We start from the raw sequence: 24,520 nt of genomic DNA, 5'->3' as shown, positions 1-24,520 counted from the left end.
AGTTCCTAGGGATACTCTGTATTTATATGTCCCTGGAAAAACCACACTCCAGCCTTAGTGTCTGAAAATGAAAACAGTCAGCTGGGTCCCAGTGCTGGGGACCTTGAACTTATGAGATGTAGCAAGAAGGAAAGATACTGTGCTTTGGGTTTCCTAAAAGTACCCTGTGCTGATCAAGGTGCTCTGCTTGTAGGGGTCAGTGTACTGGTAATTCCTAGACTCATCTGGCTGGCAAGAGCAAGAATCAGAGAGTATTTCTGGCACCTGCCTCTGCATGTTCAACAGTCTAGTTTGGGGTTGTGAGCTTAGCCTATATAATAGCTGTGGAATATTGTAGCTAGAGGTTTTCTCCAGTCCCACCTGGTCCCATGGTCCCATACCTATTTATAAAATAATGACTCAGAGGCGTATATTAAATACCAACTGTATGGCTTATGGCAGTGTTCATTTATTTATTTATTTATTTATTTATTTATTTATTTATTTATTTATTTTTGGTTTTTCGAGACAGGGTTTCTCTGTGTAGCTTTGTGCCTTTTCTGGAACTCACTTGGTAGCCCAGGCTGGCCTCGAACTCACAGAGATCTGCCTGTCTCTGCCTCCCGAGTGCTGGGATTAAAGGCGTGCACCACCACCGCCCAGCATGGCAGTGTTCTTGCTAGCTAGCTCTTTGATCTTAAATGAACCCCTTTCTCTTTATCTATGTCCGTGCCTTTACCTGTGTCCCATTACATGTCGCTCCTTGGAAGGCAGTTCGGTGTCTCCTTCCACTTTGCTTTCTCCTCTCATTATCTCTCTTGGATATTCCTGCCTGGCTCCACCCTCCCCTGCCATAGACCAGTGCAGCTTTATTACTAACCAATGGGAACAGCATATATTCACAGCATACAGAAAGACATCCCACAGCAGAATATTCCTTTACTCTGTGTGAATATATGTCACTGTGATTGGTTTAATAAAGAAGCTGACTGGCTAATAGCTGAACAAGATAAAGTTAGGCAGGAGAGCCAAACAGAATGCTAGGAAGAAGGGCGAAGTTGGAGGAGTCACCAGCAGATGCCATACTGAGAAAAGGTACCAAGGCATGTGGCACAGCATAGATAAGAAATGTGGGTTAATTTAAATGTAAGAGATAGCTAAAAACAAGCCTGAGCTATTGCCCCAGCATTTACAATTTATATTAAGTCTCTGTGTAGGTTATTTGGGAACTGGCATGCAGGAAAGAAATATCTGCTAACAAATAGATAAGCTAAATGTACAGCCAACAGTCTATTTTTATTTTTAATTTGCTTTATGTTTGTTTGTTATTTTTGTGCTATTAAAGATCAAACCTTTGCCTATATAATACAGGGGACCTATTCCTGAGCTCTATCTCTAGTCCTGCCTTTTGGTTTTGAATGTGTTTTTTTGTCATCGTCGTCGTCGTTGTTGTTGTTTTTTTTTTTTTTCCAAGACAAGGGTTTCTCTGTGTAGTTTTGGTGCCTGTCTTGGATCTCACTCTGTAGACCAGGCTGGCCTGGAACTCACAGAGATCCACCTGGCTCTGCCTCCTGAGTGCTGGGATTAGAGGAATACACCACCACTGCCCGGTGTTGTTGTTGTTGAAGGTGAGTGTGTTATTATACATCTCAGACAGTCTTTGAACCTAAGATTTCCCTGCCTCAGATACAGAAATAGCTGGGATCCAAGTTAGTGCCACCACAAACTATTGTTCTGTTTGGTCTGTGGCTGTAGGTTTAGCTGGTATAGGTCAGTCCTCCTGTTTCTTTACAGCATGGAAAGTCCTAGGATTTGCCACCTGCAACCTGGGAGGCCAGGAACCTTGTGCCAGTGTCAGTCAGTCCCATGTGAACCTAAAGGACCATGGTCCAGGGGGGCCAATGATCTTCATACTGCTCCCCAGTCAGTGTGCCCAGAGGCCATGACACAAGGACATGGATGTCCAGGTTAGGAAAAGAAAACCCTTTTCTTCCTTCCAGGTCCCTGGAGGATGGGTGATCTCCAGTATTGTGCAGAGGAAGTGTCTCTCTGGATGCTAGTTCATTTTTTGGACCTTCCCAGCCACTCTAGAAACAAGGCTTTATCAGCCACCTGAGTGCACCTAGCCCAGTCGGCCCCATGTGTGACTAACCATAACACGTCTCTGGTGGGTTTTTCTCTATGTAGTCCCACTCTGCCAGTGTTTACCCCATGTCATAGAAAGTGTGGGTCGTGCATGTGCCTTGGGAGATGAATTCACAGTTTCTTCTATTTGTTCATACAGCACACAGTTTGACTTATATCAGAGAAGAACTGCAAGACTGTCTAACGGATGTTCAGAAACGTTCCTTAGCCTAAGATGTAGCCAATGGGTGGTAGGTTAAAATCAGGTTTCAGCCATAAACATGATTGATCTTAGGTAGCCCGAAGAATTGACTGTCCTCCTCTCTTAAGACCAGTGAAGGCAGGGCTGGTGGTCCCCTGTCACTTTTCTACATGACAGGCTTTAGTGCTGGAATCATCTCATTAAAGAAATTGAGTCTTGCATAGACTGCTTTAGGCACAGCCTCACTGATGCTTGAAATCCCCAGAATACATACTCACATACCGTGGGCATGGCTGGTCTGGGCAGGTAGAAGTTCAATGACTGTGAATTTCTCTGGGACAGTACCCAGTGTGTCCTGGACACCCACTGGCATCCTCATTCAGCTGTGCACCCCATGCATGGCTCCAGGCAGGTGACTGCCTTGTAATTGGACCAGGCTCTGAGCAGAGTCTGGAGAAACACGGAAGGGAGGGTGATGGCTGGGAAGAGGTTGTTTTGAGCATTGTCACTTATGCTGACCTGTGACCTTTGTACCTGTCACCCTTCTGAGAGACAAAAGCTACCATTCCACAGCAACGGATGTGGCCAAGGCAAAAGGCATGGATTTGTAGCTCTGTGCCCTAGACGTCCACAGTGGAGATGGCCTGAGGCTCCTCTGGTGTCCACAGTGGAGATGGCCTGAGGCTCCTCTGGTGTCTGGGGACATGTGGAGGTCCTAGGATAGGTCCTCCAGCTGCAGGTGGTGCTCTCGTTACCACCCAGCTCTTTGCCCTTTGCATTGTATTCTACAGAACCTTTCGTCCTGTTCTAATCTAAAGACTGAATTTATTCACTCCCTGCCCAGACTTGCCCTGCCAGCTACACTTTCTACAGCCCAGAGAACTTTGGCATGCAGGAGGCCTCCCTTCTCACCTCCAACATAGAAAGCAAAGGGTTGAATTAAAATAAAAAGAGTCTCTGTGGAGCCAGGTGTGAGCCATGTAAGCCTTGTAATCCATGTAATGGTAGGTGGGCATGGAGGATGGGAGGTGGGTTGGAGATGGGGGTGGAAACAGAAGGCCCAGTAAGTTCAAGACCAACGCAGTCTATATTTTGGATTTGAGAGCCCAGCCTGGGTTACATAAGACAAAGAAACCCATCTCAAAACAAAAAACTAGACCAAAACAAAATAAAGGAACTCTCATAGGAGTTCTGTGACTCCAGCTCAGCCGCAATTCCCGCCTCTCGGAACCTTGCTTTGGGATACTAGGATACATCCTCAGCGATATTTGGAGACCAGTGCCGAAGTCACAAGGCCCAGAAACTTGTCCAGAGAGGCGTGCATCTTTGGGCTGAAGTCTCCAGGATAATGCCGGGCAAGAGTCACCAGCAGACAGTGGTTGAAGAACTGAGGGAAGAGAGAGAACCGCCCCGCCTTACATTTATCATCTCTCCCCAACAGACACCCAACCTGAAGGGACCCGCGTCAGCAGCAACCACAAATGCAGCTCACCTGAAAGTTAGCGGGTTCCACACGGAGCTTGTGAGCATGCAGATCGCTGAGAGCTGACAGAGAACCAGGCAGGTCGTCCAGGTGGTGGGCAGCGAGAGTCAGCGCATCGGCCACCTTTTGGCCATGGGCTTTAACCTGGCTAGAGCCGGGACTCAGGTCCATGTGCGGGAAGTAGGTTTTGGTGGAGGGGAAAGCCACGAAGGTCCTGTGGGAAGACTGAGTTGGGTGCATCCGAAACGGGAGGTATAGAGAGCCCGCCTTCGCCTCGCCGTCCATTGGAAGGTGAGCCCGAGGGCGCCAGACTGGGTCCATACCTCTCCAAGGCCTCGGTCGCGTAGATTCCAACGTTGCTGCTCATCTTCTTCCATAGCGCGAGAACCAGCGCACGGTCGCTCTGGGACAGAGCCATCTTCTCTGTGCTGTGGCTTTGCGCTCTACTTCCCGGCTGTGTGCAAAGATGCTCGGAAACCCAGGGTGCCGCCAGGGGGCGCTGCAGCGTTCCAGGTCGCCTGGGTGTTCACAAATTCATGTTCAATTTGGGCTTCAACCCTTTGTCTCTCTGACCCCGAAAGCCTCAAGTTTTTAGTGTTTAGTGTATGGACAATGGTATCTAATATGTAGTACTAACCGTATTACAATGGGTTTTAGTGTGCATTTTGGCACGCCGATTTATCCTGCACTCTTAGTCTTTAGGATATTTCATAGGCGTTTTTTTCTCACTCACTATTGAAAAGGATTGCTGCCGGGCGTTGGTGGCGCACGCCTTTAATCCCAGCACTCGGGAGGCAGAGCCAGGCGGATCTCTGTGAGTTCGAGGCCAGCCTGGGCTACCAAGTGAGCTCCAGGAAAGGCGCAAAGCTACACAGAGAAACCCTGTCTCGAAAAAACCAAAAAAAAAAAAAAAAAAAAAAAAAAAAAAAAAAAAAAGAAAAGGATTGCTTCTTCTTGGTTTGCCCTGCAGGAGCACATAACCATATTTGGTTCTGTCTTATTTTTTCCTGGATCATGTCTCTTTTCATTAAATCCCACATAGTTCAATTTACATTTAAAGGAGCTGGAGAGATGGCCTAACAATTAAGAGCACTGGCTGTTTTTCTAGAGGACCTGGGTTTGATTCCCAGGACACACAAGGCAGCTCACAATATTGGTAAATCCAGGTCCAGTGGATCCAGTCCTTTTCCTCCACAGTCATACAAGTGGTACACAGACACTCATGAAGTCAAAACACCCATACTATAAGATAAAATTAAAGAAATTTAAATCTACATTAAAAATCCCTTTTAAACTGGGTGTGGTGGCAGAGACACAGGTTAATCCCAGCACCCAGGACTCAGAGGCAAAGGGATCTCTGTGAGTTCAAGACCATTCGGGTCTACATAGGGAATTCCAGGCCAGCCAGAGCTACACAATGAGACCCTGACTCTACCCTCCCCCCAAATCCTCATGCACACAAAATCTCCTTTAATAAATTCCATATCTGCTTAAAAAATATATTCTTTGCCGGGCAGTGGTGGCACACACTTTTAATCCCAGGACTCGGGAGGCAGAGGCAGGCCTTGTCTACAGAGTGAGATCCAGGACAGGCACCAAAACTAAAAAGAGAAACTCTGCCTTGAAAAAAACAAAACAAAACAAAAAAATATATATATTCTTGGAATTATGATAATTAAGTGGATGAGAAATACTATATACTTGGATCCAAGGACAAGTTTCTTTGGGGAGAGTAACCTTATGGATGCCTACAATGTATCTCAATGATGATAGCAAGAAGCAGGGATGCACTCCCTTGGTGCTATGTAGCATACTACACTAAAGATTTTCTTTCTCTCTCTGTCTCTCTGTCTCTGTCTCTGTCTCTGTCTCTCTGTCTCTCTCTGTCTCTCTCTGTCTCTGTCTCTCTCTCTCTCTCTGTGTGTGTGTGTGTGTGTGTGTGTGTGTGTGTGTTTGTTGTGAATATGCTTTACCACCCAAGTTCTGGGATTACAGACATATACCACAAAGCCCTGAGTATTTTAGCTATCTTTGATGTGTACAAATCAGTTACATTTTGTCCATTCACAATGTTATCACAGTACCCACTTACAGAAATTTTTCCTCACCTAAATAGAGCCTCCCGTCCACTAGCCATAACTATCCAACCCTCTGCCAAAGCCCCTGCCACCCTGGAGGGTGCTTACTGTCACTATAGATTTGCTCCTTTTTGATATTTTACAAACATGAAATCGTGCACTGTGTGGTCTTTGCTGTATTGGCTTCTTCCATTCAACACTTTTTTTTAAGGATCAGTCACATAGTATAAGAAATTTACTTTTTTTGTGTCAATGGCTGAAGAATAGTCTATTGTGAGGGGCAAATGTAGTTCAGCTGGTAGAATGTTTGTCATTTAATATGTGCATATGTACACATGCATATATGTGCACATGTATGTGTATATGTATACAATATGTGTGTATGTATGTATGCACATATCCAGCCCTGAGTTCAATTCCCAAGCACTGAGCTAACTGGGCATGGAGACACATCTGAAATCTTAGCACTCAGGAGTTAGAAGCAAGAGGATCAGGAGCTCAGGGTCATCCTGGGCTACATAAATTGTTGGTGCCCAGCCTAGGCTACATGAAGACCTATGTGAAAGAAAAGAAAGGAAGAAAGAAAGAAAGGAAGAAAGGCAAAGAAAAGAAAGAAAGGCAAAGAAAAGGAAGAGAAAAAATAAAGGAAGACAGACAGACAGACAGACAGACAGAAAGGTAGAAAGATAGAAAGGGACAGCAGACATTTTTGGATGTATGCCCCCTGTTGCCTACCCACACGCTCCTGTGATCTCTCTCCATTTTGAACTGTTTTCTAGTAGAGCCCACACTAAAGCACAAGGCGAATTAGGGACATCACTGCCCGAGAGGAAGGAAGACAGAGCTGTCAGGGGAGGCTTGGGATGGATGAGCCAAGCCCTCTGCTGCCTTAGACTCAGCATGCTCTGCAGGGAGAAGGCGTGTGTGTGTGTGTGTGTGTGTGTGTGTGTGTGTGTGTGTGTGTGTAGTGGCATTCCTGCTGAGCTCCTGCCTTGGCTCCAGAGAGCAGCACCTAGCCCTAACCCTTCCTTTGTTTAGCCACACCTTTTGTTTCTCTTATCACCCTATGTGAATCTTGTTTGAGAGTCAAGGATCAGAGAGTCCCCCAAGGATCAAAGGCCTATGCAAAACTTGGTCCAGGAAACCCAGAAAACCGTGGTACCTGAGAAATCAAGTAATTTGCACCTGGCATTTGGTCTCTGGGAGCTCTTTTTGGGTTGCTTTAAAGGTACAGAGATTAACTATCTAAACTGTAAAATGGAGTAAATAAATATGTCCTAGGCAAAGGGTTAATCCTTCAGTCCTTCGAGGCTGGACCCCCCTGCAGCCATGATAGGCTAAATTCATTCTTAAGATGCCTCTGTGTCTTCATTCCACGGATCCGTGTGAACCCACACACTCGTGTAGCATAGCGACCACAAAGCTGTGTGTGTGTGTGTGTGTGTGTGTGTGTGTGTGTGTTGAAAGGTAGCAGGAGAGAAGGAAACTGTATTTCAGCAAATTCATGTTGAACCTGGTGGGAAGCCCAGGGTAGGAGTGAACCCAGCCAAGTACTGAGGTCAGGACAAGAGGCTGTCCACAAACCCTGGACGGACGACTCTGCTTGGCCCCTCTTCTCCTCCCTCTGTTTCCCCTTCTCTTTGCTCCTTGGGAGACCTAAGTCCCAGGCTAGGGATGTGTCCCCCTAGACTCCAGGGGACCTAGAGGCGCTGCTATGCATTGTGACCTCTTTGGGCACCATATCCAGATACCCTGCATACCAGATAGTTACATTAGAAATCACAGCAGTAGCAAAATTACATAATTTCTTGTCACCACAACGTGAGGAACTGTATTAGAGGGTCACAGCATGGAAGGTTGAGAACCACTGCTTAGGTCCTGGTGGCTCCCCACCCCAGCCCCAGCACTTTTGCACACGCAGACAAGCCAGGGACACAGGCTTCTTCCTACTTAGGCTTTATTCAAAGACCAAGAGGTACAGGTGCGAGGGAGGGGGAGGGCCTGGCCAGAAGGCAAGCCTGGCGGGAGGCAGCCCTGAGGCTCCAGCTTAACGGTATTTGGAGGTCAGCACGGTGCTCACAGAGGCAAGGAATTTGTCCAGAGAGGCGTGCACCGCGGGGGTGAAATCGGAGGGGAGGTGGGCGGCCAGGGTCACCAGCAGGCAGTGGCTCAGGAGCTGTGGAGACAGGAAGGGTGAGTGCGTGGCAGTAGACGCCTAGCTGCCTGGGCTCCCTTTCTGGAATCACTGGGTTCCCTGCCCTGGGCAAGTGGGGCTCCACGCCCTCCCTGCGGGTCCCAGATCCTGCTCCCCTGTCCCCGACGCCGTCAGGCCCCAGCACACACCTTGAAGTTGACAGGGTCCACACGTAGCTTGTGAGCGTGCAGGTCGCTCAGAGCAGACAGGGCAGCGGGCAGGTCATCGAGGTGGCCAGCGGCGGTGGCCAGGGCGTCGGCGACCTTCGCGCCGTGGCCCTTGACCTGGGCAGAGCCGTGGCTCACATCAAAGTGAGGGAAGTAGGTCTTGGTGGTGGGGAAGCTGCAGAACATCCTGTGGGAAGAAGGTGGGAGTTGAGATCACAGGACAGCACAGGTAGGGGCTGCCTGCCCTCTGAGCACCAGATCTGCTTTGGATCCCGTGGTCCTTACAGAGCAGAGGCCCCGGTCTCACCTCTCTAGAGCCTCCGCGCCATATTCAGCACCATGGCCGCCAATCTTGCCCCAGGCAGCCTTGATGTTGGCCTTGTCGTCCGCAGAGAGCACCATGATGATTCCTTCCTGAGTCTGTGAGAATCAGAAGTGTGTTGGATCTGCAGCAAGTTGCACTTAAATACGTGCGGCGCCTGGGCCACGCCCTCGGGTCGGCCCTCATTGGCTGGCTAGGGCGGTGCGCTGCAGAGCAAGGCCGGCAGGGGGCGCTCGGGTTCTTGGAGGCGGCGATCGGCCTCCACCGGGGACGGTGGGGTGGGGAGGAGGGAATCCTCATCACCCTCTGGGGTGCTTCTTGCCCCTTCATTTGTCTCCAGTGATGGTGTTTGGGAGGAAGTAAGGGTCCCAGTGCCTTGGGCAGAGAAGGAAGTCGCTCAGACCAGCCTGAGCAGTGCCCCTCCCCCTCCACCTTGCCCTGGGTCCCAGCTTCTCACTCTCCTTCCTAACACACACACTCCCTGCTCTGGCTGGCCCCACACTCTTCTGGAAACAAGAAGGGTAAGATGCTAGGGACCCACAGAGGAGCCCTCTCCCTGTCTTCTCTCCCCTCTCCCCTCTCTCTTCCCTGTGTCTAATCTCTGCTCTCCTGGATCCTCTTTCTTTTCTTTCCTTCCCCCTAGCTCTCCCTTTCCTCCTTTTGTGTGGACAGGTTTTGCTGGGTTGTCCAGGCTGGCCTGGAATCCTTTGGCTCAAGTGAACCTCCTGGCTCAGCCTCCTAAGAGCAGGGAACTGCAGGGTCGGGCCAGCAGACTCCCTGACTTCATCTTAGCTGCCCAGTGCTCCCAGTGCTCCCATGGATGAAAAGGAAAAGTACCAAGAGCTGGTTTTGGTGTCACTGGTGGGGAACTTTGTTGACTGGCAGGCTGAGCCCAGGAATCCAAGGTCAGTCTCTGCAGAGAGAGACCTCATCTTTGTTATAGTAGCAAACAATAGCAAAGAAGCTGGAGATGTAAGTGGATGGCAGAATGTTTACCTAGTGTGAGGAAGGTTCTGGATTCAGTCCCAGCACTGCAAAAATAGATGTATGATAAAACAGCAGGAGGCGGTGGTCAATGGAAGCTCCTGGGCTCAGTTCCAACTTCTGTGACTTGGCTTGAGGGAGACAGAGCAGAGGGACTAACTTCCCAACTGGAATCACAAAAAGTGACTGAAGTCCAAATGGCTGTCCAAGTCTTCTTTCTCTCTTTTCTCTCATTCATTCTGATTTTCTCTCTTCCCCCTTCATCCCTCCCTCTGTTTTTTCCCACGTGTGTGTGTGTGATGCGTGTGCATGCGTGTGTGTGTGTGTGTGAACAGTTGTTCTGCTGTGATGTTTGTTTTGTGCTTAGCTGGTATGGGTCAAGTGATATTTCAAAAGAAGTGGCATATATTCTTAGGACTTTCCTTCTCCACCTCCTGAGATGACTTCTCGAAGGCCAGTCCTCCCCAGAGGCCTTGATCAGAGACATCTCTGCACCTTTTACTCTTGCTGGCCTCCTCTACTGCAGCTGCAGAAAGAGCTCTGGCACAAGACAGTAGGACCATGCTCTCTGTTGACATGTCAGGGACACAGACAACTGAGATGTACACAGATTTTATTCAGACCAAGAGGTTCCAGTATAAGACAGGAAGGAGGGCCTGGTCATGGACTCAGAGGATGATGGCTGTGCTGAAGTCTGGGGTTACAGCATTTGGAGGTCAGCTCTGTACTCACAGCAGCAAAAAGCTTGTGGGTGGAGCTGTTCTGACCCCAACCTTAGATTCAGGTGCTTCCTCCTCTTTCCTGCTCCCCTCCCCTGAGACAGGCATCTATCTAGTAAGACTTGAGGGTCCCACTACCTGGGGCACAGACATCATCCTTTTGCAGAACTGCCCAGCAGCATGCTTCCTCTCTTTCCTACCCTTCACCTCTTACTTCTGCCCCAGTTCCAGCCTCAGCTTCATCCTGGCTCTGAGGACAAGACAGATAAGATGCTGGGGAGTTAGAGACATACCATGGCCAGAGCCCAGGGCTCTCTACCTCTTCTGTTTCAGTCTCTCCTCCCTGAGACCCTTAAAGGGTAAGTCTCAGTCTTAGGGAGCACAAAAGCAGCGAAATTCCTCTCCTCTCCTCTCCTCTCCTCTCCTCTCCTCTCCTCTCCTCTCCTCTCCTCTTCCCTCACCTCCTTTCCTCTTCTTTTCCCTTCTCTCTTCTCTCCCTTCCCTGCTCTCCTCAACTCTCCTTCCCCTCCCCTCCTGCCCTCTCCTCTCCTCTCCTCTCCTCTCCCCTCCCCTCCTCTCCTCTTCTCTTCCCTTCTCTCTTCTCCTCTCCCCTCCCTGCTCTCCTCAGCTCTCCTTCCCCTCCCCTCCTGCCCTCTCCTCTCCCTCCTCCTGTTCTTTCTCCCCTCCTCCACACTCCTTCCTCCCTTCTCTCCTCCTCCCTTCCTCTATCCCTCTTTCCATCCAGATGTGTCTTTGTTTAGACTTACTGAGGACTTTGGGCTCAGTCCCAAACTTTACTTCAGCCCTCTCTGGGTGGAGAGATATGACAGAGACTCTCTGCCATTGATAACACACGAGGGTGTGGAAGCTTGGGTGGACTTTAGCTTTTATCTTATGTGTTTTCCTGCATACAAGTAAAAATGAGGTGGCTGCAGAGACAGCTCAGCAGTGAAGAGAGCTTGCTGCCCTTCCAGAGGACCTGAGTGTGGTTCCCAGCAGCCCTGTGAGGTGGGGCACCACCTGTAACTCCGGCTCCAGTTTCTCCGGGTTCATCACCCTCTCAATGATGTATCTCAATGATGATCGCAAGAAGCAGGGATGCACTCCCTTGGTGCTATGTAGCATACTACACTAAAGATTTTCTTTCTCTCTCTGTCTCTCTGTCTCTGTCTCTGTCTCTCTCTCTCTCTCTCTCTCTCTCTCTGTGTGTGTGTGTGTGTGTGTGTGTGTGTGTGTTTGTTGTGAATATGCTTTACCACCCAAGTTCTGGGATTACAGACATATGCCACAAAGCCCTGAGTATTTTAGCTATCTTTGATGTGTACAAATCAGTTACATTTTGTCCATTCACAATGTTATCACAGTACCCACTTACAGAAATTTTTCCTCACCTAAATAGAGCCTCCCGTCCACTAGCCATAACTATCCAACCCTCTGCCAAAGCCCCTGCCACCCTGGAGGGTGCTTACTGTCACTATAGATTTGCTCCTTTTTGATATTTTACAAACATGAAATCGTGCACTGTGTGGTCTTTGCTGTATTGGCTTCTTCCATTCAACACTGTTTTTAAAGGATCAGTCACATAGTATAAGAAATTTACTTTTTTTGTGTCAATGGCTGAAGAATAGTCTATTGTGAGGGGCAAATGTAGTTCAGCTGGTAGAATGTTTGTCATTTAATATGTGCATATGTACACATGCATATATGTGCACATGTATGTGTATATGTATACAATATGTGTGTATGTATGTATGCACATATCCAGCCCTGAGTTCAATTCCCAAGCACTGAGCTAACTGGGCATGGAGACACATCTGAAATCTTAGCACTCAGGAGTTAGAAGCAAGAGGATCAGGAGCTCAGGGTCATCCTGGGCTACATAAATTGTTGGTGCCCAGCCTAGGCTACATGAAGACCTATGTGAACAAAAAGGAAGGAAGGAAGGAAGAAAGAGAGAGAGAGAGAGAAAGAAGAGGAAGAGAAAAAATAAAGGAAGACAGACAGACAGAAAGGTAGAAAGATAGAAAGGGGCAGCAGACATTTTTGGATGTATGCCCCCTGTTGCCTACCCACACGCTCCTGTGATCGCTCTCCATTTTGAACTGTTTTCTAGTAGAGCCCACACTAAAATACAAGGCGAATTAGGGACATCACTGCCCGAGAGGAAGGAAGACAGAGCTGTCAGGGGAGGCTTGGGGTGGATGAGCCAAGCCCTCTGCTGCCCCAGACTCAGCATGCTCTGCAGGGAGAAGACGTGTGTGTGTGTGTGTGTGTGTGTGTGTGTGTGTGTGTGTGTGTGTGTGTGTGTAGGAATTCAGTTATGCCTCTTGTCTTTACCCTAGAGAGGGGCATCAGTGCAGGATAGGTAAATGAGTGCCAAGGCTACCCCAAAGACTGAGTGAGTCCTCAGCTCTTGATGGCCCTTGGACATTAGCGTCCAAAGAGTGGCACGAGGTGTGGCGCCTGCGCAGGGGGACTTGGTGTCTGCAGTTGCACCGTTCGCCCCCAGTTTCACCCATGCTTCTGGGTGAAAGAGGAGTCAGTGTCACTCTGAAAAAAGGAGGACTGCAACAGACATCTGTTGGGGAGCCCTGGAAATTCTGGTTGTGTGCTTGTGTGTGTGTGTGTATGTGTGTGTGTGTGTGTGTGTGTGTGTGTGTGTGTGTGTGTGTAAAGGTAGCAGGAGAGAAGGAAACTGTATTCCAGCAAATTCATGTTGAACCTGGTGGGAAGCCCAGGGTAGGAGTGAACCCGGCCAGGTACTGAGGCCAGGATAAGAGGCTGTCCACAAACCCTGGGCAGACTCGGCTTGGCCCCTCTTCTCCTCCCTCTACTTCCCCTTCTCTTTGCTCCTGCTCTTGTCTGGCCTTCTGCCTCAGCACAGGGGACCTAAGTCCCAGGCTAGGGATGTGTCCCCCTAGACACCTAGAGGTGCTGCTATGCATTGTGACCTCTTTGGGCACCATATAGCAGATACCCTGCATACCAGATAGTTACATTAGAAATCACAGCAGTAGCAAAATTACATTGATGAAGTAGCAACAAAATAATTTCTTGTCACCACAACAGGAGGAACTGTATTAGAGGGTCACAGCATGGAAGGTTGAGAACCACTGCTTAGGTCCGGGTGGCTCCCCACCCCAGCCCCAGCACCTTTGCACACGCAGACAAGCCAGGGACACAGGCTTCTTCCTACTTAGGCTTTATTCAAAGACCAAGAGGTACAGGTGCGAGGGAGGGGGAGGGCCTGGCCAGAAGGCAAGCCTGGCGGGAGGCAGCCCTGAGGCTCCAGCTTAACGGTACTTGGAGGTCAGCACGGTGCTCACAGAGGCAAGGAATTTGTCCAGAGAAGCGTGCACCGCGGGGGTGAAATCGGCAGGGTGGTGGGCGGCCAGGGTCACCAGCAGGCAGTGGCTCAGGAGCTGTGGAGATAGGAAGGGTGAGTGCGTGGCAGTAGACGCCTAGCTGCCTGGGCTCCCTTTCCCCATGGGTTCCCTGCCCTGGGCATGAGGGACCCCCACGCCCTCCCTGCGGGTCCCAGATCTTGCTCCCCTGTCCCCGCCGCTGTCAGGCCCCAGCACACACCTTGAAGTTGACAGGGTCCACACGCAGCTTGTGAGCGTGCAGGTCGCTCAGAGCAGACAGGGCAGCAGGCAGGTCATCGAGGTGGCTAGCTGCGGTGGCCAGGGCGCCGGCGACCTTCGCGCCGTGGCCCTTGACCTGGGCAGAGCCGTGGCTCACATCAAAGTGAGGGAAGTAGGTCTTGGTGGTGGGGAAGCTGCAGAACATCCTGTGGGAAGAAGGTGGGAGTTGAGATCACAGGACAGCACAGGTAAGGGGCTGCCTGCCCTCTGAGCACCAGATCTGCTTTGGATCCCGTGGTCCTTACAGAGCAGAGGCCCCGGTCTCACCTCTCTAGAGCCTCCGCGCCATATTCAGCACCATGGCCGCCAATCTTGCCCCAGGCAGCCTTGATGTTGGCCTTGTCGTCCGCAGAGAGCACCATGATGATTCCTTCCTGAGTCTGTGAGAATCAGAAGTGTGTTGGATCTGCAGCAAGTTGCACTTAAATACGTGCGGCGCCTGGGCCACGCCCTCGGGTCGGCCCTCATTGGCTGGCTAGGGCGGTGCGCTGCAGAGCAAGGCCGGCAGGGGGCGCTCGGGTTCTTGGAGGCGGCGATCGGCCTCCACCGGGGACGGTGGGGTGGGGAGGAGGGAATCCTCATCCCCTCTGGGGTGCTTCTTGCCCCTTCATTTGTCTCCAGTGATGGTGTTTGGGAGGAAGTAAGGGTCCCAGTGACTTGGGCAGAGAAGGAAGTCGCTCAGACCAGCCTGAGCAGTGCCCCTCCTCCCTCCACCTTGCCCTGGGTCCCAGCTTCTCACTCTCCTTCCTAACCCACACACTCCCTGCTCTGGCTGGCCCCACACTCTTCTGGAAACAAGAAGGGTAAGATGCTAGAGACCCACAAAGGAGCCCTCCCTGACTTCATCTTAGCTGCCCAGTGCTCCCAGTGCTCCCATGGATGAAAAGGAAAAGTACCAAAGCTGGTTTTGGTGTCACTGGTGGGGAACTTCGTTGACTGGCAGGGTGAGCCCAGGAATCCAAGGTCAGCCTCTGCAGAGAGAGACCTCATCTTTGTTATAGTAGCAAACAATAGCAAAGAAGCTGGAGATGTAAGTGGATGGCAGAATGTTTACCTAGTGTGAGGAAGGTTCTGGATTCAGTCCCAGCACTGCAAAAATAGATGTATGATAAAACAGCAGGAGGCGGTGGTCAATGGAAGCTCCTGGGCTCAGTTCCAACTTCTGTGACTTGGCTTGAGGGAGACAGAGCAGAGGGACTAACTTCCCAACTGGAATCACAAAAAGTGTCTGAAGTCCAAATGGCTGTCTATTTCTTCTTTCTCTCTTTTTTCTCCTCCATCCTTCCTTCCTTTCTTTTTCTTTTCTTCCTTTCACTACTTTTTTTCTCCTTTTCCTTCTTTGATTTTTTTTTTCTTTCTGAGTCTTGGGACCAAATGAACAACACCCCTACTACCTTGTAGGCTCTGAGCCCTGCCTGCTTGCTGACTTTGAAGTTGGCCTGGGACACACACAGCTGGTGGACATGTAGTCCGCTCAGAGCCTACAAGGTAGTAGGGGTGTTGTTCATTTGGTCCACTGCATGGCTCAGCACAGGAGCTGCCTCCTTGCCTTGGGTCCTGACCTGGACAGAGTCAGGGTTTTGGTTGTCCTCAGGGGAGTAGGTCCTGAGGAAGCTGTTAAACAGCCTGTGAAGAGAAGCGGTGGTGGTGGGTGAAGGGGATTGGGAAAGGTGAGGGGAAGTTTAGTTAGGGACTGTAAGCAGGACTGATGGGTGGCTTTTGGTATCTAATCCAGGAGTCAGAGCAGGGGAGAAGGCAGAAGATTCCTCATCTCTTCAGGGTCTCCTAACAATAGTCAGCCTTATGCCTTTCTACCTTGTCCCAGATAGCCCCGATGTCGGCCTTATCATCAACAGAGAGAACCATGGTGTGCTCTTTCTGAGTCTGTGTCCCAACTACTGGATTTGGGGAGCATTGTGCATTTATGTACAGTGTTCAGGAGATGGATGAGGTAGTGTACTGTGGTAGGGTGTGAATGCAGCCAGGTTCCTGGGCTCAGCTCATTCATCTAGGGAAGAACCTTACTGGGAACGTGCAGATGGGAGGGGTTAGGGCTTGCTTTGAGTCTCACAGTACTGTGTAGGCAGAGACCAGGCTCTGTATGCCGTAAACCACGGTATCTTGTGGTTCTTGCACAGTTTCTAGAAGCTGCTGAATGCACAATCCATCCTTATGTGGACCAGACCCAGACTTATTTGTTTGTTTCTTTGTTTATTGTGTGTGTGCCATGGTACATGTGTGGAAGTGAGAGAACAACTTGTGGGATGCATTCTTTCCTTCTACCATGTCAGTCTTGGGGATCTTACTTAGGTCCTCAGGCTTCATGGCAAAGGCTTTACTGACTGATGCAATTCACTCGCCATGTAATCGTATATGCTATCTTCTATCATGTTTTCCCAAGGACTAAAGCTGTTATGGGCCCATGTAGCAAAGGATGGTGTGTGTTAACTTCCCCTCTTCTCTCTGCTCAGCTAGTGTTCAGGCAATTCAGGGTAACAGGTCCTCAGCACCAGCTACTGGAGGAGTTCAGGGAGGCATGGATAGGGCATCCCTTTTCAGATCTGGCACTGCGCCAGATCGGGTCTAGTGTTCCCTACACTATGGGGTGTCATCCTGGAGACCAAATGTATTCAGTGTGTACAAAGCCTCAGAATCATGTTCTCTTCAGTTTTTGTTCTTTGCCAACAAACCACGGGAGCCCTGTGATTTTTGCTCCTCAGTCAACCTGAGAGGGTTGAAACATCATGTGGGAAAGAACCCCAAAGTTTAAGTCTCCAGGATGGGGTGGGGAGCTACTGTCTGGTATCCACCATGCACCGCGATCTCAAATTAATTTGAAAAACCTAGTGAGTTCATGATTGTCTGCTTGACAGCTCATACATGCACAGACTCAACCAGCTTGTCGATGGGATCTCTCTGCCACAATGTGGCCACCAACAATCCCCAACTCTCCCCATGCTATGAGGTTCAGAGGAAGGGGCAACCTGTTCCAGGTCAAAGATTGTTGCAGAGAGAGCATGTTAGGAAGGAACAGGAATGGAAAGGAACGGAGGTGAAGCCTGGACCTGCCCATCTTTACCAGGCTTCAGGTTATACACTTGATCCCAGGGGCTTGGTTCCATCTTTGTTTGCAGAAGTCCAGGGATTGGCTGCTGAAGTCCCGGCAAAGGAGGAGGTGAAGGGAGAACGGATGCATGAGAAGACATAGATCTGCTTTGGGGATGCTATGACATGCCTTGGTGCCAGATTTGACTTGGAAAAGAACACACTCCCCTGCCCCCATCCAAGCTCGCTCTCTCTCTGCCCGTGGCACTCAGTGGCATAGGAGGACAAGCCTGAATGGACATTTACGAATTCCAGGGGACTATCTGAGGGATACTGAACTTCTTTGTCCTGCAACGGGGATGTAACCCTTCTAGTTCTCCAAAAATGTCATACACCATTTTGAAGTCTCTGTTAACACAGACTGAGGCCAGCGACTTAGCAGTACTTTTCAGTTAGCTCCACACAACTTGTCCCCCTCTCCCTGCATGTCCACAGTAAACTCACCCTGCAGATGGGAAGTCAGTACCACCCTGAAACACTGGATTAGCAGTTTTAGAAAAAGGGACGAGTCAGCCATTCAGCCACAGTAACTTCTGTTGAACACACCCAGCTGTGCTCTGGACCCTTATGTAGGCCGGATAAGCTCACAGGAACGTTGGTAGGGTCTACCTGAAGCACCAGAGCCAGTCAGATCTGCAGATGAGTGGTCCAGATGCTGCACAGGACATAGCTGTGAGCATGCGCGGTCCGAAGCTCAGCACCTCTCTGACCCGCATTTATTTAGTTGCGGGAAATCTTGGTGTTGGGGCACTGCATGAATAGCCTGCCTCAGCAAGCAGGGCAGCCGTGTGGTTCCCACTAACCCTTGCACTTTGTTTAGTGCCCCGGGAAAGGTCAGGTGAGCCCCGTGCCCCATCCCTGACATGGTAAGGTGGAGGGCTAAGATCTGACTGAAGACCTGCGTGGGCTGGTCCTGGGCTGCTTCCTAGAGGCCCTGGAGACCCCGCCACTTCCACCCGAGAAACAGTTGCGCCTCTAAGCGTGCCTGGTGGCGGGTGGTCAGGTGCAATGTGGCCGCACTGCTGACTGCTGGGTGCTGAGTTTGGTACAGTCGTGGAGGTCTCAGGGGGCCACGCGCCCCGCCTCTTCATCAGAGTCCCCTATCCCCCCCCCCCCAGATCGCCCTGACCCGCTGAGCTCAGTAGCAACGCAGAGCCCTCCGCCTGTCCACAGAAACATGCCCGGAGTGAGGCCTGCGGACAGAGCTTCTGGCTCGGCTCAATCCTGTAGTGGGTGTCTTCGTTTTGAACTCTCAGAACCTGTAATGACTCCTAAGAAGCCAGTTACTGCTCTGTCAGGAGGGAGCCAGAAAGAATCCAGCCAGGAAATCATCCGTTCCTTTAAGGACAGGGTCACCCCCTCCCCCCAGCTGCTAGGGCGGTGGGAGCCGTGATGTCAGACTTTGGGGAACTCCTGACACCCACCACCACTCTGTGCGAAGCGATTTGGGAAGGAGGAGAAGCCCAGCTGCACATCTCACCGAGGACCGGCGTGGGATGGCACTGGGATGCTCTGCTTCCTGCGTGCTGTGACTCTGGGGGTTCTTAAGCGCAAGACCCTCCCCCAATCACCCCAGGGATGCCCTTCAGGCAGTGTGTGGCACTAGGATCCACAGCGTTCCTGGAAGCCCCTGTGCATCCCATAGCGTCCCCATTCCCCTTTCCCTCAGAGAATGAGAACAGAGGACCAGTTATTTCTATTTTCAACCATTTATTGGGGGCTACTAGAAAGACCCGAGGGAGGGTTCAGTGAAGGGGAGGAGAAGGGTCGTAGCCCATCTTGGGGGTCGTGGCGCTGGCGCTTAGCGGTACTTCTCAGTCAGGATGGAAGACAGGATAGACATGAACTTGTCCCAGGCTTCGTGGACCTCAGCGGTGAAGTCGGCCGGGAAGCGGGAGGCCAGGGTGACCAGCAGACAGTGGGACAGGAGCTGCGGAGGCCGGGAGGGAGATTCAGTGCACAGTGCAGCGGAGACCTCACCCGCTTTCCTGCTTTGTGTCCTTCCCTGCTGATCTCCCCCTCCATTCGCACAAACCCACCTTAAAGTTGACCGGGTCCACACGCAGGATGTAGGCATGCAGCTCGCTCAGCTTGGTCAGAGCACTCGCGAGGTTGTCGATGTTCTTAACCGCGTCGCCTACAGCAGCCAGGATCTTGGAGCCGTGGACACGCAGCTGTTGCGACCCGTGGTGCAGGTCGAAGTGCGGGAAATAGGTCTTCGTCTGGGGGTAGCTACAGAAGAGCCTGGGGGTCGGGAGAAAGCGTTAGTTTTGTGGGTGTTCGTTAGGCGGAGGGCTAGGACCCTGGCGCTTGCCTTGGGCTCAGAATTTAAGGGGTACACAAAGACGTACCACACAGAAAAACAAAACAAAACAATATTTTATGCAGTATTTAAAGAAATGAAATTAAGAGCTGGAGAGATGGCTCAGCGGTTAGGAGGACTGACTATTCTTCCAGAGGACCCAGGTTCAGTTCCCAGCACCCTTGTGGCAGCTCACAACTGTCTGTAACTCCACTTCCAGCGTTTCTGGCACCCTCACACAGATACACATGCAGGCAAAACACCAATGAACACAAAATGAAATATTGAAATTAAGTGCAAAAAAATGTACATCAAATCATACAAAACACAAAACAAAAAGCGGTCTAGAGAGATGGCTCAGTGGGTATTCTTCAAGAGCACTGCCTGCCCTTGAAGAGAACTTAGAACCTTCTGTAACTAAGGTGCAAGGGAATCTGATGCCTACACACCCACCCACCCACACAAATAATAAATAAATATTTTTTTTAAAAAAACCCAAGATTGATGTTACTATTTCCTGTTGCACCAGGCTCCACTCTATCTGCTCACTGCCTGTCCCTCTTTCTTTCTTTCATCCATTCATTCCTATTCATTCAACAAAGACTTGCGGAGCCCTGTGGAGGACTCTGGCGAGGGCTGTGAATGCCAGTCCACCTCCTCTAGCAGCTCATCGGCCCGCCTGGACCCGCTCTTTACAAGCACCTGCTCTCACAGTCCCTTCTGGCCAGTCACTCTTCACCAGGTTTACCTCATCGTCTCAGTCCTTACCATCCTCACCACCCCCTCCTCACGGCCCCTTCTCAGTGGCTTCTCCCCACGAACTTCTCCTTGTCATTCCCTTCTTACTGATCCCTGCCTTCTCACTTGGTTACTCAAGCCCCCGGTGCCTGGACTTACCTCTCCAGAGTCTCGGTGCCGATGGCCTCAGCCTGCGAAGCCATCTTGTCCCACATGGACATGATGATAGCTCTCTCATTCTTCATCAGAGACATGGTGGTGGTGGTGAGTGTTGGAGGCTGTGCTGGAGCTGAATGCACTCAGGGCTGGCCTGACGGTGCTTGTCCCCTGTGTCCCCTTATATACACAAAGTTGGGGCCTGCCTGGCTGTGACCACTGCCTGGGAGAGGGGAGGGGGCTTGCTGGGTGGGGCCTGTTATCAGACACAGCAACAACGGGAATCAGGGCCTGGTGGGACTTGGAGGTCAAGCGCTATCGCTCCTGCCCACTCCCCTGGGTCTAAAGGGGGTGGGTGGGGTGTTGGTCATAGTCCTGCACAGAATCCAGGAGAGATAGGGGCCCAGCCATGTCAGGAGGTCATTCCTTGTGTCCAGATCTGCACTGTCCCTACTCATTTCAGAATCTCAAATTACTTGTACCACCCGTGTCCCCTAGTTCCCGTGACTCTTGGGTTTCCTCCAAGGAAGTAGTAGGCCCTCTCTCTCAGCACTGAGGGAAGAGGATGGGAGTCTGCTCCCACCATGAGGTGACAAGTTAATCAGAAAAAATCATCAGTTTGCCCCATAGCCCTCCATAGCAACCAGTGTCTGGTGAAACATACGATTTTTTTTAATTTATCTTAATATGCAGTAAAGTTGATTTGCTCATTGTCCTCTGAATTGACACGTATATAGATTTATGTAACCAAGTCACAATCAGGATATAGAATAGCCCCGCCATCCCAGAAACCCCCACAGCCACCCATTTGCTGTCTCATCTTCCTCTTGCTCCCCATCTAAGCCATGCTAATCCATCTTTTTCAAAAAATTGTGTGACTGGAATCATACAGTGCTATATCCTTTAAGACTGGCTTCTTTCATCCTGCCGACTGTTTTGTGGCTTCATCTGCAGTATCAGCCGTTAGCTACTTTTTATTTTATGATGTAAATATGCAGCAGTTTATCTTTTCTTTCACTGAAGGACTTTTGGACAGTTTCTAGTGTGGGGTTATTACAAAATAAAGATGCTTTGAACATTCATAGAGAAATCTGTGCATGAACATAGGTTTCTATTTCTCTATCCCTGTGTGTAGATGTATCTATATCCAGGAGCAGATGTGCTGGCATTTGCAAAATGCATATTTAACCTTATAAGAAATGACACTGTTTTCATGAGTATCTTTGCTGTTTTGTTTTCCTGTGTGTATCATTGCCAGAGTTTTTGAGTCTTAGTGTTTTGACAGGTAAATAGTGATGTAACATCATGGCTGAGAACTGTATATCTCTGACGGCCAGTGATGTGGAAGATCTCTTCATGTGGCTATTTGCCATCCATATGTTGTCTACAGTAGCCTCTTTGCTCAAGTACTCTGGCCACGTTTAAACTAGGCTGCTTTCTTACTGGCGGCTTATGGGCAGTCTGTGTACAGTTTGGGTGTATTTCTTTTTGTCTGATATGTTGTTTGCAAACGCTTTCCATCAGTTTTTTTACTTTTTAATTTCATCTTTCAATTTTTTCCATTTATCATTTGTTTATTTTGTGTGAAGGGGCATGCGTGTGCCACAACACGTGTGTGGAAGTCAGGGGGCAGCTAACTCACATTGTTAAGAGGTGCTAAGTGCCTCCACCCACTTAGTGAGACAACTCACCCAGCCCTCAGTTCATCTTAGGAAAGTTTTGTAGAACCAAAGTTTGAATTTTATGCAATCTAATTTATCAAGCTCCTCTTTTAGAACTCATTCTTTTGGGCTGTGGTGCCGGTTTTAATCTCAGCACTCAAGAGGCAGAGGCAGATGCATCTTGGTGAACCTGAGGGCAACCTAGTCTAAAGAGTGAGTTCCAGGCCAGCCAGGGCTACATAGTGAGACCCTATCTCAAAATTAAATTAAATTAAGTGGAAGAAAGAATTTATTTTTTGAGACAGAGTCTCACTATTGTAGCCTTGGCTGTCCTGGAACTTGCTATGTAGACCAGGCTGGCTCATAGAGACCCACCTGCCTCTACCTCCCTAGTGCTGGGATCAAAGGTATGGGCCATCACACCCAGTTTAAGAAAGAATTCTTAAGAATTCACTGCCTATCGACAAAACACAAAGATTTGTAATCTATATTTTCTTCTAAAAGTGTCATAGTTTGTTTTGTGTTTGTACAGATGGTTCATTTTGAGATCATTTTTGTCTGAGGTGTGAGGGTCAGGCCTCTGTTAATTACTTTTGGCCATGGACATCTGCTCCACGGTTAATTGTTGCAAAGACTCTAAGCTCTCTAATAGATTCACTTTTCACACTTATTGGTACAAATTTAATTGGCTAGGCTGGGGATATGTGCTTGCCTAGCTTGTGTGAGGCCCTGGATTCAATCCTCAGGCTTACACGCCCCTCCCCCCATGCTAATTAGCTATCACTTCTCTGCGTCTTTGCCAAGAGGGAGTGTAAACATTAATTAGCCATATTTTACTACATTTCATTTCTTGTGTGTGCATGTGCCATGGCACATAACTGGAGGTCAGAGGACAACTTTGAGAGTCAGGTCTTGTCTTCTACCATGTGGATCCTAGGGATGAGGCTCTGGTCATCAGGCTTGGTTGCAAGCGCCTTTATCCACTAAGCCAACTTGCTGGCCCAAATTAGCCATATTTTTATAAGACAGTTTCTGGACTCCATTCTGTCCCACTGATTTACATGTCTATGTTTAGCCACAATGACATTGTCTTGATTACTATAGATTTATAGTAAGTCTTGGGTAATATCCCACAGATTAAGAAAGATAATTTTTATTTACTAATTGAGTTTTAGTTTTTTTAATTTTTTGTTTTTTCAAGACAGGGTTTCTCTGTGTAGCCCTGGTTGTCCAGGAACTTGCTCTGTAGACCAGGCTGGCCTTAAACTTAGTGATCCCCCTGCCTCTGCTTCCTGAGTACTGGGATTAAAGGCATGAAGGCATGTGCAGCCACTACTGAACTTTTTTTTTTTTTTTTTTTAGAAAGAGAGGGTCTTGCTATGTAGTTTAGGCTGGTCATGAATTTGTGATCCTCCTGCCTCCATTTCTCAAGTGCTGGGATTAGAGATGTGTGCCACATGCCTGATAAAAAATATTTGACAATCATATGTCTAATAAAGAACTTATCTAAACTAAGGGACTTGGGGACAGCTCAGTAGTGGAGCCCATGCTTAGCATGAACAAGGCAATGAGTTTATTCCATATACCAAAACTAAAGCAAAATCAAAATTTGATTTTGAAACAGTTTCTCTGCATAGCCTTGGCTCTTCTGGAACTGGCTCTGTAGATCAGGCTGGCCTCAAACTCAGAGATCTGCCTGCCTCTGCCTCCCGAGTGCTGGGACTAAAGGTATGTGCCACCACTGCCTGGCAAAAGTTATCCAAAATATATATTTTAAAATTATACCTTAAACAGAAAGAGACAAGTAATTTTAAAAAGGGGGAAAAGTAATCAGCAGTTTTGAAACTTTCTAAAACTGGCTTATTTTACTTGGCAAAGCACCCTAGAGATTCATCTGCTGTATCAGTAGGTTCCCCTTCCTTTCTTTTTTATTCATATTTATTGTTTTCATTTATTTGTATGTATATATCTGTGTAACGCACACCATGTGCAGAGGCCTGACAGCACCAGATCCCCTGGAGTTCAGAGTTACAGACGAGCCACCTGACATGGGTACAGGGAAACCAAACTTGGATCCTTTGGAAGAGGAGCAAGTGCTCTTAACCACTGAGCCACCTCTCCAGTACCACTGCGCTCTCTCGCGCTCTCTCTCTCTCTCTCTCTCTCTCTCTCTCTCTCTCTCTCTCTCTCTCTCTCTCCTTTTTTACCCCCTTTTGCTTTTTTTTTTTTTTTAAGATTTATTTATTTATTATGTATACAGAAGAGGGCACCAGATCTCATTACAGATGGTTGTGAGCCACCATGTGGGTGCTGGGAACTGAACTCAGGACAGTCGGTGCTCTTAACCTCTGAGCCATCTCTCCAGCCCACTTGTTTGGTTTTTGAGACAGGGTTTCTCTGGGTAGCTCTGACTGTTCTGGACCTTGTTCTGTACACCAGGCCTGCCTCTGTCTGCTGAGTGCTGGGACTAAAAGCATGGGCTTTTATTTCTTCATGTGAATGTACAATAGTTTATCTTTCCATTAACTAATGGGGTTTTGACTGTTCAAAGAAGATATACAGAACCAGGCATGATGATGACTGCCTATGATCCTAGCGTTTGTCAGGCTAAGGCATGTACATTGTCACAAATTTGAAGCTGGGCTACATAGTGAGTTCCTCA

General features: G+C 49.3%; 4 protein-coding genes across 4 annotated transcripts; all 4 read right to left on the bottom strand.

Annotated features, from left to right (window-relative positions):
- Window positions 1-3,369: 3,369 nt before the first annotated feature.
- Window positions 3,370-4,232, bottom strand: Hbq1 (hemoglobin subunit theta 1). Its single transcript, XM_006978848.4, has 3 exons — window positions 4,112-4,232; window positions 3,798-4,002; window positions 3,370-3,692 (listed from the first exon to the last, which is right to left on the bottom strand). The coding sequence occupies exons 1-3, from the start codon at window positions 4,204-4,206 to the stop codon at window positions 3,564-3,566; spliced, it is 429 nt and encodes a 142-aa protein (XP_006978910.2). The 5' UTR covers window positions 4,207-4,232; the 3' UTR covers window positions 3,370-3,563.
- A 3,574-nt stretch (window positions 4,233-7,806) lies between these two features.
- Window positions 7,807-8,688, bottom strand: LOC102902798 (hemoglobin subunit alpha). Its single transcript, XM_006978847.4, has 3 exons — window positions 8,535-8,688; window positions 8,210-8,414; window positions 7,807-8,042 (listed from the first exon to the last, which is right to left on the bottom strand). The coding sequence occupies exons 1-3, from the start codon at window positions 8,627-8,629 to the stop codon at window positions 7,914-7,916; spliced, it is 429 nt and encodes a 142-aa protein (XP_006978909.2). The 5' UTR covers window positions 8,630-8,688; the 3' UTR covers window positions 7,807-7,913.
- A 4,750-nt stretch (window positions 8,689-13,438) lies between these two features.
- LOC102928917 (hemoglobin subunit alpha) lies at window positions 13,439-14,317 on the bottom strand. The gene is made up of 3 exons (XM_006978846.4): window positions 14,164-14,317; window positions 13,838-14,042; window positions 13,439-13,674 (listed from the first exon to the last, which is right to left on the bottom strand). Exons 1-3 carry the CDS (start codon window positions 14,256-14,258, stop codon window positions 13,546-13,548), a joined length of 429 nt encoding a protein of 142 aa, XP_006978908.1. The 5' UTR covers window positions 14,259-14,317; the 3' UTR covers window positions 13,439-13,545.
- Window positions 14,318-18,691: 4,374 nt separating this feature from the next.
- Window positions 18,692-20,368, bottom strand: LOC102903712 (hemoglobin subunit zeta). Its single transcript, XM_006978850.2, has 3 exons — window positions 20,201-20,368; window positions 19,041-19,245; window positions 18,692-18,931 (listed from the first exon to the last, which is right to left on the bottom strand). The coding sequence occupies exons 1-3, from the start codon at window positions 20,293-20,295 to the stop codon at window positions 18,803-18,805; spliced, it is 429 nt and encodes a 142-aa protein (XP_006978912.1). The 5' UTR covers window positions 20,296-20,368; the 3' UTR covers window positions 18,692-18,802.
- Between the last annotated feature and the right edge of the window lie 4,152 nt (window positions 20,369-24,520).

This window comes from Peromyscus maniculatus, chromosome 8, assembly GCF_049852395.1.
Source record: "Peromyscus maniculatus bairdii isolate BWxNUB_F1_BW_parent chromosome 8, HU_Pman_BW_mat_3.1, whole genome shotgun sequence".
Classification (NCBI taxonomy): Eukaryota; Metazoa; Chordata; class Mammalia; order Rodentia; family Cricetidae; genus Peromyscus; species Peromyscus maniculatus.
The sequence above is the reverse complement of the archived record's forward strand: the minus strand, read 5'-3'. Positions and strand labels throughout refer to the sequence as shown.